Genomic DNA, 17,230 nt, shown 5'->3' on the forward strand with positions numbered 1-17,230 from the left:
TATGAAAACTGATCTTTTTAGAAATGCTATATTTAACTTCTGATGGCAGAACAAATGAAGCAGAACTAATCTGATCTTTTTAGGAAGGTTATATTTGACTTCTGATGGCGGAAGTAGAACTAATCTGGTCTTTTTAGGAAGGTTATATTTGACTTCTGATGGTGGAAGCAGAACTAATTAGTACACCAATTTCTGAAAGGCGAAGCCGAAAAACATTTCTTGCTTTTTTCTAGGGCGTGCTTTTGTCAGTACCAGAGGTGACGCCCGATCTCCAATCGATTAAAAGATTGTGGGTCCACGAATGCTTGCGAGTATTTTCTGATCGCCTGGTGGAGGAGGCCGATAGACAGTGGCTAGTCCAGTGTATCAGGGAAGCAACGGCTCAGTATGTCAATGACGACTTTGATAAGATGCTTTCACGTCTTCTCACCGGGCCGAAGGATAAGGTAATATTTTCCTAAATAAGAAAAAAAAACATGAAATCAAATAAGTGGAAATCATATAATAATATCGTGACAGCTAATATAACCTCTATTCTCACAAAAAAATGACAATGGTTTATTCATACCATTTTCAGATAACAGATTTGCATTTACGTAATCTGATTTACTGTGACTTTGCAAATCCTAAAGTGGACACCCGCTTTTACATGGAGACTGTGAATATGGAACATTTGAATGCTACAGTTGACGCATTCCTCGTAGAGTTCAACAACATGTCCAAGAAACCCATGAACCTTGTACTCTTTAGGTAAGCAATTCTATTTCTTATTTCTACCTTGGCGTCCGCGTTTGTCCGCCGTAAAACGAAATCTTTGTGACTAATATTTCACTGACAATCTCAATAAAAATATAACCTATGTGTACTACGAGTTAAGTTTTTGCGTAATGCGAGTACAAACATCCCGACATACACAAAAACTAAAAATCATTGGCTTAGTTCGTTATAATAAGGATCCCACAGATCGAATTTTGGCAGACATCGGACATACAACATTCATCTACTTCATGACTATTAGGGATTAAATTTTAAAGTACATATGTTTCAATATTCTGTCTGATTGACTCATATCTTAACTGACAAGATTGATCGACATCCAATTGAATTGGAACTAAATATATCACGTAACGGAAATTACGAGTAATTCAACCCATCGGTGTGTAAAGTTGGCGAGGAACGTACTGACAGCACGGTAATTAATGCAATTTGAGCCAAGCTAATAGGAATAATTTATGTGAATCGGACTACTGAAAATGTTGTGTGAGTGAATACATAAGTTCTAAAAACAATTTATTCAAAAGGTTTGTAGTTGTATTCACGTGAAAGTAAAATAAAAGCTTAAATATTCTTCGAAGGTTGACTGTCGAACATCTATATCGCATCTGTAATTTTTAACAATTACATTGTGCAAAACATTTTTCTTCCTAGATTTGCAATCGAGCATGTGTCCCGTATCTGTCGCGTGCTGACGCAGCCCCGCTCGCACGCTTTGCTTGTGGGGCTCGGAGGTTCGGGAAGGCAGTCGCTGACACGACTCGCCGCCCACATCAACGAGTACGACCTTTTCCAGGTGCGGCGCTTTTGAAGATATAAGTTTGAAAATAAAACAAGTCCAGCTGGGGACAACTTTTTAAATATTGTGCCAAAACAGGGCTTAAATTAATAATCTTATCAAGTATCACATTCCAAACTGTTACACTAACAAAATATTTAACTTGGATCTTTCAATTCCCTGGGGTCTACGTATGAAATTTTATCGCTATTGATAATACCAGCCTTATCAAGTATATCATCTATCTTACTGATGTCCACACTAATGGCCGTCGCTTAATTTCAGGTAGAAATGTCGCGAACTTACGGCAAAAATGAATGGCGTGAAGATTTAAAGACTCTTCTTAGGAAATCCAGCACACCTGATTTGCATATGGTGTTCTTGTTTATTGAATCACAGGTATTTTGATCATAGTTTATGTACACAGATTTAATGCATGTTAGTAATTATTAACATATTTTTTTATGTTTAATAAATGCTTATTTCCTCAAACTAGATAAAAGAAGAAGGATTCTTAGAAGATGTAAATAACATGTTGAATTCCGGTGAAGTACCAAATATATTCGGTGCTGATGAAAAGGCTGAACTGTGCGAGAAAATGAGAGTTGTAAGTACCTACGTTACTGTAAATGAATAAAGGTAGAATTCACATCGAACGGCGACAAAAGCATCAGAGTGTATTTATTAAAACGCAGAGTAGGTTATTTTCTTTGCGATGCTACCTAAATCGTATGAAATGTACGATCGTTATTGTTCTACTTCTTCTTATAACATATATTTACTACAAATTCTCAAATCTAGGTTACACATCTAACAAAAATTGTATTCTTAGATAGACAGACAACGCGACAAGTCGCTTCAAACAGATGGCAGTCCTACGGCGCTGTATGCGTATTTCGTCTCCATAGTGCGTGATCAGCTTCACATCGTGCTGGCCATGTCGCCAGCCGGCACCTCGCTCAGGACACGTATCCGCAAGTTTCCGTCTTTGGTCAACTGTTGCACCATTGATTGGTTCCAGGTTATTCTCGTTTTTTTATGTTTATTTTATTATTAGTAACTAAACAACATCTTTATGATTTAAATATCATTTATTGCATAAGAGGTTTTGTTTCCTGGGGTAGAATTTTCAGATATTATTTTGTATTCATAATAGATGGATAAAAAAACTTGATAGTGAACCTTTTAAAACTATAGAATTTTTCTTTTGTTTTAGAAATTAAACAAGTCAATAATTGTTGTATTAATTAATGATATTAAATGTCTTAAATTTTTATTAACAGGAATGGCCTCCAGACGCCCTTCTAGCTGTAGCAACACGTTTCTTGAAAGACGTGGAGCTGACAGAGCTAGAACGGGAGACGGCTATCAAACTGTGTCAGGTCTTCCACACGGACACGCAGGAGTTGACCAGAGCATTCCTCTTGAGGTTAAAGAGATACAACTACGTGACGCCAACAGCTTACCTAGAGCTGATCAATATGTTCAAGGCATTGCTTGGAAAGAAACGCACGTAAGTAAATAACAGTAAACTCACTGACCTGATTTAGGTCTTGTGGAAATGAATTCGTGATTCAGTCTCGAAAGTCAAATTTTTAATTAATCTATTAGTTTATAGTCATTAAAAAAATCACAACAGCTGCCAGAAATTGTGTTACATTTTCCTGATATTCCCAGTAACAGCAGAAACAGTTTATAATCCCGAAACCCCATCAATAAATTTAAGTTCTTATAATACACATATATATAATAAAATAAATGCAAACAGGGAATTGCTGACTGGCGAAAAACGCTACATTACCGGCTTGGATCAACTCGCCATTGCCGCTAAATCAGTGGCCGCTCTCCAAATAGCACTCGAGATCTTACAGCCGAAGCTGGCGGCCGGCGCTGCAGCCGTGGCAGTGACTACGGCCAAAGTGGAGAAAGAAAAAGAAGGAGTCGCCTTGGTCGAGGCTGAAGTGCTTGCGGATCAGGCTGCGGCTGAAGAGCAAGTTAGTCTTCTTTGTTTTGAAATATTCTTAAAAATCCAGTGTAAGTGTCCAGTAAAATTCGTACTAGTATTGCTTTAAAGGATTTAAGACACATTTGTCAGATTCTGTTTTTGTTAGAATAAAAAGCCCGGTATCCATGACCCAACCTAGGATTTCAACAAGATTTTAACACAGCAACTATCACCTTCAACTTAAAGCCTAGACCGTAACCAAGTTGATTATATTGTTGTTTCCTTTTTGGCTTTGTTTTTCGCGGCTAGCCTTTAACAATCTCTTAAAAATAAGAACTGTATGTAGTCAATTTACATTGTAACGTATTTTAAGAATTGGCATTGTGTTAATTTCTTCAAATGCAACAAATGAACAAGCTAAAACGTAATACAAGATAATTTTGGATTACCATATTTACTTTTACTTCTTCAACAGTTCTCATAATAACTATATTGTCATGTAAATATTTAGGCAGCAGCAGCCCAAGCCATCAAAGACGAGTGCGACGCGGACTTGGCTGAAGCCATGCCAATCCTCAATTCTGCTTTGGCAGCTCTCGACACCCTCACTCCGCAGGATATCACCTTCATCAAGACTATGAAGAGTCCACCAAGAGGCATCAAGCTGGTCATGGAGGCTATCTGTATATTGAAGGTATTAGGTGAATTATTACGAGCAGTAAACTAGTAAGACAGATTTGATTTGTCAAGTAAAGCGCCATCGCGCCATTCTTTAGTCAATTTGCTCTGCCATTCTTATAATTATAAACCTAATTATTAATTTATAATAAAAAAATATAAATAAAATAAAAAAATGATATTATATCATGAATTAAGTCTTGCTTTGTCTATAAGTATTTTTTATATTTTTTTTATATAGCAGCATAGAAGAATTATAGTAGTAACGTCATATTTGCTCATAAATAAAGTTTAGACATTTCTTTTGCTATAATAATATTAATTATGGACATTTCAATTATTTGCAATAATAATTATTGACGTCGCATACAGATTGAACTGACTCAATCTGGCAACAACAGATGGCTTTATAGATCAAAATACCTAACTAACGGTAGTTTCTTAGAATATAATTATATGTGGGTATGGTAGATAGTTACTCATTTTTTAAAATACTATGTTATTTTTTTGTTATGCTTTACAAAGGATGACCCGGTAAGTACTGCTGGCTGTTTTTCATAAATTTCATTTGATCTAATTTCCCTTTTATAAATGTCTTTTTTTTTAGAATATATTTTTATTTCTTTGTGTGCTTAGACAGTTTACCAAATACACTTTGGTTGCAATAAATTTTAGACCGGTATCATGGGAAAAATGCTCTTTTTTAACACATTATACCTATCATCTTTAAAAAATAATACAGGAAATGAAACCAGACAAGATTCCTAACCCATCCGGAGTGGGTACAATCGAAGACTATTGGGGTCCGTCGAAGAAATTGCTGAACGACATCAAATTCCTGGAGGGGTTGCAGAATTATGACAAGGATAACATTCCTCCGGCCGTGATGAAGAAGCTACAAGCAACCGTGATGCAAGATGAAGGATTTGTGCCGGAGAAGATTCGGGCGGTGTCAGTCGCCGCAGAGGGTAAGAACTATGGAAATTCATGACACATGATTTCCAATGAATATCTTATACTTATGTTTCTTTAAATCGGCATATTTGCATGTATGCTTTAACTGATTATATATATTTATTTAATCTTTATACTCGTATTTTCGCAACATCGTTTCGGCAGGTATGTGCAAATGGGTGATTGCGATGACAAAATACGACAAAGTGGCCAAAGTTGTAGCTCCCAAGAAGGAGCGTCTCGCCGCTGCGCAAGCTGTCTACGATAAAGCCATGTCTGCATTAGCCGTGAAGCAAGCACAGCTCAGAGAAGTATGAGATTATTTAAAGAGAAAAATCTGAATTTAAGAGACAACAAACCGTTTTCAAGCTGCAGTTACTTAATTTTTTAGGTACAATTGAAACTGAAAGGTTTAGAAGATGCGTTGGCAGAGCAGAGTCGTCAACAAAAGATGTTGGATGATGAAGTACTGGACTGCAGCAACAAACTCAAGAGAGCAGAGATGTTGATTTCAGGACTTGGCGGAGAAAAGACAAGGTGGACACAGATTGCGAAAGATTTACGGGAAACTTACAATTCATTAACAGGTACAAGGATGAATAACCATAAAACTATTCCAGAAATATACAAAATTACAATGTAAATTAATAAATGCTTACATTTTAGGTGATATTTTGATTGCGGCCGGTGTCATCGCGTACCTTGGACCCTTTACGGCTATATTTAGGTTTGATCAAGTAAGTTTTCGGGTTATACTGTAAAGAAATATAAATCCATTCACCGTTAATTAAGCACCTATTTTATTTTTCTTGATTCAGACGTTTCGAATAATTCTGTATTTAATTAAGATTGTGTGTGAAGCACCATTTAGGGAGTTGATAAGTGCTTTATTACTTGTGTGAATTCAGTGGAATAGGCAAATGGAATATGCGTTTTAGAAAGTAAATTGTGTATTGTAAATTACTTTCAATTCTATTGTCATCAGTAGTAATAGTCAAGGTTTTTGTAAACATTAAGTATTGTTTAAAAGTGAGTTAACATTAAATGTAGATAAAAAAGTGGGCCCGAGCTTGCCACGACTGCGGCATCGTGTGCACGCTGAATTTCAGCATCATCACGGTGCTGGGCGAGCCCGTCACCATTCAGGATTGGAACATCAACGGACTGCCCGCGGATGACTTTAGTGTTGAGAGCGCAATTATCATCAAGTGAGTAAAATCATCATTATTGCCTGTATACCAAAGTGAAATAAACCTAATATTTCACTGTGGGTATCTTAACTTTGTTTTGATCTCAGTCTTATTAGCTCTATGAATTATAAACTATATTTATCTTTGCTCTGGTGCATTGAAATCGTAATAATATAAGACACTAAAATGCTTGATTGTACTTGAAACTATAGAAATTATGGGGTTTTGTAACTGACAGGTTTCTACACTATTGTTAAAATTTTAACCATCAGTTGCAACATCACCTGCATCTACATACTTCTATAGCCTTATATTATTACAAATTTTATGCTGTCAATCAAAACTATTTATTAAATATTTATTTTATTTCCTAGGACTGCTCGTCGATGGCCACTGATGATAGATCCCCAAGGTCAGGCCAATCGCTGGATAAAGAACATGGAGAAACCAAACAACCTGTGTATTGTGCGCATGACCCAGGCCGACCTGGGCAGAGTGCTGGAGAACGCTGTGCAGTTTGGCCAGCCGGTAATTTCAATTAATTTTATGTGTCGCATCATATCAATCTGAAAAGTTAAAATGCTGTAAAAGTTTAAAACCATTTTTATTGTACTTTGAATGCGTGTTTAAATGAATGATATTTGGATACCGCGCATGCTATATAATTGAAATTGAAAATTTGAAAGTGGCACATTCTGAAATGTAATGTAACCTTCTTTTTGTGTAATTTTTTGTTGTATATGAATTGTTTCTATTTGAAACAACAGTGTTTATAACAAAAAACGCTTATTGTAGGTATTATTGGAAAACGTTCTCGAAGAATTGGATCCCATGTTGGAGCCGTTACTTCAGCAACAGACTTTCCGTCAAGGCGGTGCTCTTTGTATCAAGATTGGTGACACCATTGTTGAGTACAACAAAGAGTTCAAGTAAGATAAGGATTTTACATTATATTATTTGGAGGTTCCCGAAATGAACCGTAGCATTATACGCCAAAGTTATACCTAAAATTATGTGCAGATTTATAAGACCAATTTAGATTCCTAGAGAATGAATGAGAGGAAACTCATTTTTCAAAGAAAAATTATTCAGGTTAACTTTTTTAGAAACTGTCGAAAATAAAAGTTATGCAATATTTTAAATAATTTGAATACCTATATATTATTTTTAACTAACAATTTGTGCAGATTGTACATCAGCACGAAGTTGGCAAATCCTCACTATCTGCCCGAAGTTGGCGTTCGTGTGACGCTGGTGAATTTCATGCTAGCTAAAGATGGTCTAGAAGCACAACTGTTAGCCCGTGTTGTGGCTCGCGAAAGACCAGACTTGCAGCAGGCTAAGGCTGACTTGACCACGCAAGGAGCTGAACACAGGCGGCTTCTACAGGATATAGAGAAGAAGATTCTTAATGTATTGTCTACTTCAGAACATCTGTTAGAAGATGAAGAGGCAGTGCAGGTAAAGTTTCGAGAAAGGGTGAATGTAACAAGGAATAAAGTGAATGAATATGTAGATAGTATATTGGGGTATAATTCCACATCATTTAATTTATGTTTTAAAAATGAATGGTTATAAGTATTTATAAAGAATCGAAATCCGTACCTTAATATCTTGATATTATACTAGATGAATACTTTTATTTAATGTTGATTACCTATCGCGTCATATGTAAACTTTTGTAGATTCTGAACTCTGCCAAAGATACGGCAAATGAAATCAAGGAAAAGCAAGTAGTGGCTTTAGTTACTGAGAAAGCGATCGACACGGCGCGAGATGATTACGTCCCAATCGCTGTACATTCTACAAACCTGTTCTTCTTAATTGGTGAGTTCCTTAAGAATATTCTGAAGGATTTTCTATTTGACACAATATGCTTGTAATGCGTAATATCTAGATCGTGGGTTACAGAGTTTATGATTCATAAGATTTCATAATTGGTGCCTTTGTCTTGATCGCCAATATTTCCTTTTATAAAGTTTCGTGAAAGTTTGTCATAGTTCTTAAAACTTTGCTTATAGAAAATCATTACATCGAAATATTGTTTCTCCATCACAGCGTCATTGGCTAACATCGATCCTATGTACCAGTATTCCCTAGGCTGGTTTGAAGGCCTATTCACGGCTGCTATAGACAACACGGAAAAGGTGGAGGAAATTCCAGAGCGACTCGCCATACTGCGGGCTTACTTTACATACTCGCTGTATGCAAACATTTGCAGGAGTTTGTTTGAGAAGGTAGGAGGGTCTACAAATTATCTAGACTTGTTTAATAAAGAAATAGATGCTAAGTTATGGAAATCAAGATCTTCGGTTCGTTTGAATAATTTTGACATTTTAATATTTATTAAAACCGTCCGTACAAACACAATTTATTGACCGTCTTACACGCAAAATTCACATAAAACGACGTCTGTCAAAGAATTGTTTAAAATTTCCATCGTAATTTTGTTTTCAGGATAAAATGGTGTTTTCTTTGCTACTAACGATCACAATAATGGTTGCGGAAGGTCGTCTGAACCAAAGTGACGTACTGTTTCTCCTGGGAGGAGCGCGGCCGCACCATGTGCCGCCCAATCCTGTCGCATTCCTCAGTCCCCAGGCCTGGTCGGAGTTCAATGGGTATGATTTTTAATTTTTTTCTAGGTTTTTTTTTCGTTGGTTTCATTTTATGGATAAGATGAATCGATGATCTTCATTAGATCTACAACTATATGTAATAATTCATAGATCAACTATTTTTAGTACATGATTATTGCAATCACGATTTAAGTCACATAGGTACACTACATAGGATTTCCCTTTTTTAATGTAAGATTAGTACCTGTATTTTTGAAATCAGCAACTTGTTCAAATTATGCTGAAACTCTTTTCTTTCCCTATACCTAACAAAAATCTAAGACAGGAAGGTGTTACAAATTTCTACCTTCCTCACAGGTTGAATGAATACGAAAAGTTCCAGGGCATAGTTGAGCACTTCACTCAAAACTTGCCCCTGTGGGAGGCATACTGCGACACTGTCGATCCCCACAATCAGCCACTTCCAGATCCATATCATGCCAAGTTAAATTCTTTCGAGGTAAGCAGAACATTTGTCCCTAACGTTATCTTTATAACGAGGTAAGCAGAACATTTGTCCCTAACGTTATCTTTATAAAGTCGTGTATGTTGACACAAAATAAAAAGAAATGTCTTTAATAAATAATTTTATTTTGCTTGTAGAAAATGATGGTGCTTCGCTGTCTTCGACTGGATATGATGGTGCCAGCAGTACAAAACTTCGTAGAAGGTTTTTATTTATATAAATCCCTTATTTGGAATATTGTTTATATTTACATGAGTTTCTCACATATACGCAATATTATATATTTATATTAACCAATTACATACAGAACAAATGGGCCGTCCGTTTGTGGAGCCGCCCCTGTTCGACTTGGCATCTTCGTATGCGGACTCGCACTGCTGTGTCCCGCTGCTCTTCGTGCTAACTCCCGGTTCAGATCCTATGGGCACACTGCTAAAATTTGCCGATGATCAGGTATACAAAAATCTTACTCAACAAACATTAATTAAAAGGTTGATGTGATGGACTTTTGTGGTTTAAAACCCATTAGTTAAGCAGGCGAGTAAAAACTTTCGGTTAATAAGTTTTTGGAATATTTTGTAGTGTATTTCACTTGTGTATCCACCACTTCCTAGTTATACCGGTCAAACAAACCTTGCAATAATTATTTACTTCAACTTGTACCTTATACCCTCTAGGGTTTCGGCGCATCTCGGCTGTTCTCTCTATCCCTGGGTCAAGGTCAGGGTCCAATAGCGGTGAAGTTGATAGACGAGGGTGTGCGCAGCGGTACGTGGGTGGTGCTTCAAAATTGCCATCTGGCCAAGAGTTGGATGCCGATGCTTGAAAAGGTGAGATACATCGTAGAAGTTTACATTTGGTACATACAAGGTATGACAATACAGAAAAAATTGCGCACATATATTACTAACTACACTGTTATAATGATATGTTAGAAATTAAACTAATTAGCACTAGGTAGGCTATGCTGCTATACACATTTTTCTTTCCATCATAATCTATATTAAAATTCCATAGATTTGCGAAGGCTTGACGCCAGACTCGACGCATCCAGATTTCCGTCTTTGGCTAACGTCGTACCCGGCGGATCACTTCCCCGTATATGTTTTGCAAAATGGCGTTAAGATGACCAATGAACCGCCACAGGGTAAGAACGTGTTTGATTTTAAAACAAATGCATACATTATAAGAGTTTTTTATAATATAATCTGCAAGCAGGGCGTGGTTTAAGAAACCTTTGGCTTTTTGATATGATCTTTTGCCAGGTGGACCAGATAATCAGGAAATCATTTCTCCATATCAGCATTAAGATATATCTCAGCCTATAATGATTTTATGGATCATGATGGGCATTATTTCCGTTACTCTGATTAAATTTAACCCACTTGACCTTAGGAGCAAATCACAAATTGGATTTAACTTTATAGGTCTGCGCGCAAACATAGCGCGTTCTTACCAAAGTGATCCGATCAACGACGCCGAGTGGTTTGAAGGCAACAAGCAGCCGGAGATTTTCAAGAAGCTATTATTTGCACTTTGTTTCTTCCACGCCGTTGTGCAGGAGCGAAGACAGTTTGGTCCCCTGGGGTGGAACATCAGATATGAGTTCAATGAGACGGATCTGAGGATATCTGTGACGCAGCTGTACATGTTCCTTAATGAATATGACGTGAGTGACTAATTTTACTTTTGTTGCAAAATCAATCCAGAGGCTTATAAACTACGGTTTCTACCTTTGGACAAGCAACTTGTTACTATCTGGAACTTAAATTGTCAACAACAACATGCAGGCTGACCTTAGCCTTAGTAGACTGTTGCCTCTGTCTAGCTTGTCAGAGATAAAGACTTGATGATATGTATTTTTGGGTTGTGTAATGCGATAGCGAGTTCCATAAAAATATGTTTCTAAAAATTGCCTTGTTTCGTAAATCAATATGTATATTATCAGGACGTACAATTTGTGGCCCTGCGGTATCTGACTGGAGAATGTAACTACGGCGGACGAGTCACCGACGACTGGGACCGGCGCTGTCTCAATACTATCCTCTTCAAGTTTTACAACCCCAAAGCCATTTACGATGAGAAGTACACGTTAGATCCTACAGGTAAATATCAGAGGGCATTTTTAAAAGACATTCAGGGAATGGACGTTTAAAGAAATGAACTTTAGAAACCGACTGGACATTCCGGTAAATAAGTCCTTACGTTTGTTAAGAATCTAATAGCCTTGAAATATCATCATCATCATCATATATTTATACATATCATTCTATTGCACATGACAAAATATAGATAAACTTACTCGCATCTCAATTCTGGATACTTAAAACTTATAAAAATATATTAGATATTTCAATAAATAAAATTTATTCAAATGTAAAATGACGTGAATAAAATATATATTTTCTAAATAAAATATTTATTTTGATTTTGCCTCAGAACATTTTCTTAAATTAAGTTCCATATTTATAGCATAGCAACTTTTTAGGCGTGTACTACATTCCAACCCTGCGCGAGCATGGCGACTTCATAGCGTTCGCGAGGTCCCTGCCCGTGGCCACGCCACCCGGGGTGTTCGGGTTCCACCCCAACGCGGACATCACCAAGCATTTCAGGGAATCAGAGGAACTGCTCAATACTGCTATACTTACCCAGGTATATTGATGAGATTGAACTAGGAAATTATTAATTAGGTAATTAAGATATAATCATCTGTACAATTAGTGTTAAAAATTGGATTAGACGTAATTAGATATCGTTGAAGTTGTTGTTTATGCAGCCATGTATGACTATTTTACACATAGGCGTAATTACGAAGGTAGATAATAGGAAATCTTAGAACTTAAGATTTTACTTTTATAAACGTTGTTACATTAATTTGTTAATTTTTTTTTCATCTCCGCATGGATACTTATCAACTTCTAGGATCGTATGGTAAGAATTTGAATATGCATAATTATCAATTAAATATTATGAACTTGAGACTCAGTTTGTTAAACAGAGTAATTGTTGCTTTCATGCTTCAAGGATCTTTTGAGGGAACATTTGGTAAGTAGGAAAAGTTTGGAGTGAAGTTGAAGGTGTTGGCTGTTATTAAATGTCCTTTGTTTTTGCTTTGTTATTTGGAACAATGGAATGGAAATTTTGCGGATCTTGTTTGCGAACAAGTACTTATTAAACTAAATAAGTATACTTATTCTGCATTAGCTGTAAGCATTTGTGTGACGTACTCGTAACAGTTATATGGCTTTATCAAACATCAGTATGATTGTGCTGTGCGTGTTTTGTCACTGGTTTATAAAGAGTGTTTGATTCTCTATGTCAATTTATGTCAACTAATTTTTCAGTATCTTAATTTATATGCTTTATTGCTGATCGGGTATCAAAAATAAACTCGTGTGAGCTGACTGGTTTCCTGCGCATGCATTTTTTAACTAAATTAAAGCTTCTCAACTTTACACTTTAGGTACTTAGGTACTTGATATGATCAATAATAATAAAGAGTTTCGATTCATACACTTATCGTTAATTTATCCTGTTTTATAGCATATATTTTAATCTATTACGTATTATATCTTTGACGTGAATATCAAATCAAATATCTCTTTCATGGTCGTAGGATACAATGTCCGCCGGCGGCGCGGGCGCCACTCCCGAGCAACAAGCCATGGAGATCGCCGAAGACATTCTGCGACGGCTTCCGAACAAGATCCTCTCCGGGCCTTCACACGAGGGCGATATAAAGCCGGCTGATATGACGCCAATGTCCATAGTTGTCATACAGGAGGCAGCCAGATACGATCGACTCGTCAACATAGTGAGGAGCAGCTCTAGGGCTGTCATTGGTGCTGTACAGGGTAAGAATTGGCGAATGCTAATGCTTTTGTACTTAACGAATTTGTGAGGAGAAGTTCTTATCTCATTGGTACTTAAAACTTTGATGTAATTCTACGAAATCCACAGAGGCCTCAAAGTGCTGAGAGTGCTCCTAGGTATTTATGAAGATGAGAAGAAGAACAAGATCAGAATGTTTAATCCAAAATACTAATAAACTATATTTAGTTGCCTATTACTGTTAACTTTCGTGCGTGTATATACTTAAAATTGTTACAACAGGCGTGAGCGTGTTGAACGACATCACGGAGGAGGTGCTGACGAGCATGGTGCGCGGGCGCATCCCCGCGCTGTGGGCCGGCAAGAGCTACCCGTCGCTCAAACCGCTCGCTGCTTACTTCAATGATTTGCTAGCACGATTACAATTCTTGCAGGTATTTTAACATGCAGCATCTTCTAATCTCTCTGATGATTATAACCTGAGTCTCATCTGATACAGTTTGAATTATAGCTTGAATCATAGTTAACCATCCATTTACTGAAGTTTGGAGGACCTCTACATCCAAGAGAAATGCAATTTTAGTAAATGGTAACCTTGTGATGGGGACCTTTCGCCTTTTGATTTGTGGACCTCCTTACTAGTTCACAATACTTTTGTGTATTAATTTATTGAATTAAAAATAATATTTGTATGAACAGCATTGGCATCAGCACGGCCCTCCCATAGTGTTCTGGCTGTCGGGCTTCTACTTCCCGCAGGCGTTCCTCACGGCCGCGCAGCAGAGCTACGCCAGAAAGTACAAGATTCCCATCGATCAGCTTGCCTTTCACTACGAGGTTAGACTTCATATTATGGTAGATGTAGGACCTTATTTCCTCGAAATTCCTTCCTTTACCAGGCATTTTCTTCACTACCTTGCGGTAAATAGCGTTGATTAGTTTGCCGCCGCAATGAAAACGACCACTCTTTCGCCAGCCTTTTGCTGTAGGCAGCGCTGATGAAAATCATTGGAAAGGGCCAAAATACTGACCAGTTGCTCTGATGCCCTTTGGGTGTGTGAGAAGGCCACTTCTTTGTCGGTGTGTTTTTGGTGATCGCACCTTACGGAAGTTATCTTGATCATGAAATATCAATGTGCGTGGTCATCTGTGTTTAACAAATTTTCTCATAGGTGCAACGCGAGTGGGACTTCACAGAGGTGCCACCGGAAGGAGTATACATTAGGGGTCTGTTCATGGAAGGTGCCCGCTGGAACAACGAGATTTACTGCATTGATGAGTCTTACCCCAAGATATTGTATGATGAGTTCCCGCCGGTAAGTACCCAAATCCTTGTTCGTTTTGTTTGTTACGTAGTTATTAGTATATGTATAGTATCAGAGAAATATGAAGCAATCAGATACTTTTAGTTCAAATTTATTGTTTAACCTCGTGATTGTTATCTAGTTTTTAACGAAACGTCTGCAACTTTTTACAACCTATTTTGCGTAAATTTGCTTAAACTAATTTGCATAAATTGATTTATAAAATTATCGTAGTATTTGTATGATCATCATAACATTGTAATAGAAGCGACTAGCGAACTGTGTATAGTTTAATCATTATTTTTAGTCTCTCCTGCCGAATCGGGACCCTTTTTATACCTAACCATATTTGACCAAAACCGCCGGAGGGCTTGCTCTCCCCTCGCAGCCAGACAGGTTGGGGAGGTCTGACTGATGTTTAATAAGCGAATATCAATTCGCAGTTATATCTAGTTGTCTATGTTGAACGAAACATTAAAATTGTTTATTTAAACTGAAAATATGGTAGGCTTTGTTAGATGTTGTTTGTTAGATTGTTAATTTATTTTGATGCATAAATATTATAGGTAGATCTTTGATCATTTGATGAGCTGACTTCGTAGTTAGGCATATTATTAGGTACTTAACGGCTTCAATAATTTGAAGAATAAAATATATGTATTTATTTTCAAAGGATACAAGGTATCACTTACTGACGTCACATCGCTTAAATCTAATTATAAGAGATCCCTAGTAAGCGAAGCATTCGAGTCCCACTCTAAGCTAATTTATTTTATCCACATTGGAATGTGTCTAAGGTGCATGGTGGTTTACCGCATTATTATTACCAATAGAGAATCTGCTTTAGAATGAAGACGCGATTTTGCAATCTCTATGTAGATTTACGATTATATATGTATTTCTAAACAGGTGTGGTTGATCCCACTGAAGCGAGAAGACATACCACAGGACGTGTTTTACAATTGCCCGCTATACAAGACAGGCGACCGTCGCGGCGTGCTATCCACCACTGGCCACTCCACTAACTACATTCTGTTCATGCGTCTACCCACCAAAGAGGAGCCGGACCATTGGATCATGAGAGGAGTAGCGTTGCTAACGCAGCTTCCGTTCTAACCGACAGTATTAAAAATTCCCTGCCCGCGTTTGTGTTCCAAGAAATGCAACTTAGGATTTTTATGGAATTAGTGGATAGGCATTGTTTGAGCCTGTGTGTGCCACCTTACATCTTTTTGTTACAAGACGGAAAACCGCCGCGGCTCCCGCACTCAACCGCTAACCACTCTGTTTATGCGACTATCTACCAATGAGGAGCAAGACAATAAGAGCTTAGAGCTTTTTTTCCAATAAGAGCTTTCTATTGATTTAGATATTTAAATAATTAATAAATTTTATAATATGAGCCGCTGTGGCTCATCGGCTGTGCGCTCTGTGATACAGTCACGGGTTTGTATCCTGGCCAGGGCATGATAAGAAAAGAACTCTTTCTGATTGATTGTCTTACTTCTACTTACAAAAAAGAACTTTATCCTTTTATTTAAAATAATTTATTTTAACCTTAAATCTAGTCAAATGTTAACTTTATAATTTATTTGTAATAAATATCTCTTTGTCAATTTTATTTATATTTTTAATAAACTATTGCTGAAGTGATTGAAATTGTTTTATTTGTCTTAATTACAGGATATTGGTTGTATACTCTTCTTATACAGACAGTAATTACACAGAATTTTGATATATAGCAAATGTTTATCAAAATTTCGTTTAAAATAGTAATCGAAATGTAAAATGATGCATTATCAGAATTTTTTATTTGAGATTTATTATTTTTAAATATTACTAAAAATATCTTGACAAAATTATTTGTATGAGAATATTAATTTATATTGGAGACGGAATCGAAATTAATATTCATATTTGTCCTAATTAGCATTCTTGATTTTAAAAGGCGACTATATTGAGATAACCATCAACTTTTCAAAATTCTACTTTACTTTTTACGAAGGGTTGTCACTTTCATTGTGGAGAAATAATTTATCGGTTATTTTATATTTATTTTGAAAAAAAATAAAAAATGGCGAATTCGGTTCTGTCATGCCCTTACATTAAATTACCCCGCCAAGAGTAGAGTTCTTGTCATAAATTTATCAAAACTTATCCCGCAGTTCTTACCTCTGCTTTGAAGCTAGCTGAAAATACGCTTCGAAGAGTTTTAAAATAATTTTTCACCATTAACGATGAAGCAGAGCCAAGTTATGATTTTAGTAATAAACAAAGAGCTACACACATTAGCTACGTTTAATATTTCATCCCACTCATTTTTCTATTCTACTGCGCAATTTGAAGGAAGGTAATCGTGTTTATCAGCCTGCAAATAATATTATAGGTATTGCTGGTTACTTTATAAAACAAGTCAGCTGATTTTGATAAATCTAGCAAAAGTAATGAAAAGTACCTTTAAGTGCTTTTAAGCTTTAAATTAAGTAGTACTTTATAGTTAAGTACCTAGGAAGTAATCAGGAAATAAAAACTATGTGTAAGATATCGACGCATAGTCTTACCGCTGGGTGTAGATTTTATTATTTTGGCATGTATGTTTATCTGTAGCTTGAAGGTTTCGCATTATAAGAGGATTTCCAGAAAATTCTCGCGGGAAGGAATATTAACGAGATTAATTATACGAGAGCGG

General features: G+C 36.6%; 1 protein-coding gene across 1 annotated transcript in view; it reads left to right on the top strand.

The window, feature by feature from the left end:
* Window positions 1-16,135, top strand: part of LOC106143602 (dynein axonemal heavy chain 7) — a 35,499-nt gene extending 19,364 nt beyond the window's left edge. Inside the window, exons 41-73 of the mRNA XM_060954421.1 lie at window positions 234-446; window positions 578-750; window positions 1,429-1,570; window positions 1,838-1,951; window positions 2,049-2,159; window positions 2,385-2,573; window positions 2,836-3,065; window positions 3,321-3,546; window positions 4,009-4,191; window positions 4,918-5,143; window positions 5,295-5,440; window positions 5,521-5,716; window positions 5,796-5,866; window positions 6,180-6,337; window positions 6,694-6,847; window positions 7,115-7,248; window positions 7,507-7,780; window positions 8,005-8,146; window positions 8,378-8,556; window positions 8,777-8,940; window positions 9,256-9,397; window positions 9,541-9,607; window positions 9,711-9,856; window positions 10,081-10,233; window positions 10,421-10,550; window positions 10,831-11,072; window positions 11,352-11,508; window positions 11,892-12,058; window positions 13,023-13,260; window positions 13,520-13,671; window positions 13,937-14,074; window positions 14,410-14,553; window positions 15,451-16,135. Of these exons, the coding sequence (XP_060810404.1) occupies window positions 234-446; window positions 578-750; window positions 1,429-1,570; window positions 1,838-1,951; window positions 2,049-2,159; window positions 2,385-2,573; window positions 2,836-3,065; window positions 3,321-3,546; window positions 4,009-4,191; window positions 4,918-5,143; window positions 5,295-5,440; window positions 5,521-5,716; window positions 5,796-5,866; window positions 6,180-6,337; window positions 6,694-6,847; window positions 7,115-7,248; window positions 7,507-7,780; window positions 8,005-8,146; window positions 8,378-8,556; window positions 8,777-8,940; window positions 9,256-9,397; window positions 9,541-9,607; window positions 9,711-9,856; window positions 10,081-10,233; window positions 10,421-10,550; window positions 10,831-11,072; window positions 11,352-11,508; window positions 11,892-12,058; window positions 13,023-13,260; window positions 13,520-13,671; window positions 13,937-14,074; window positions 14,410-14,553; window positions 15,451-15,657 (5,508 nt within the window). The 3' untranslated portion in view covers window positions 15,658-16,135. The remainder of the gene's footprint in view (window positions 1-233; window positions 447-577; window positions 751-1,428; window positions 1,571-1,837; window positions 1,952-2,048; window positions 2,160-2,384; window positions 2,574-2,835; window positions 3,066-3,320; window positions 3,547-4,008; window positions 4,192-4,917; window positions 5,144-5,294; window positions 5,441-5,520; window positions 5,717-5,795; window positions 5,867-6,179; window positions 6,338-6,693; window positions 6,848-7,114; window positions 7,249-7,506; window positions 7,781-8,004; window positions 8,147-8,377; window positions 8,557-8,776; window positions 8,941-9,255; window positions 9,398-9,540; window positions 9,608-9,710; window positions 9,857-10,080; window positions 10,234-10,420; window positions 10,551-10,830; window positions 11,073-11,351; window positions 11,509-11,891; window positions 12,059-13,022; window positions 13,261-13,519; window positions 13,672-13,936; window positions 14,075-14,409; window positions 14,554-15,450) is intronic.
* The last annotated feature ends 1,095 nt before the right edge of the window (window positions 16,136-17,230 follow it).

This window comes from Amyelois transitella, chromosome 2, assembly GCF_032362555.1.
Source record: "Amyelois transitella isolate CPQ chromosome 2, ilAmyTran1.1, whole genome shotgun sequence".
Taxonomy (NCBI): domain Eukaryota; kingdom Metazoa; phylum Arthropoda; class Insecta; order Lepidoptera; family Pyralidae; genus Amyelois; species Amyelois transitella.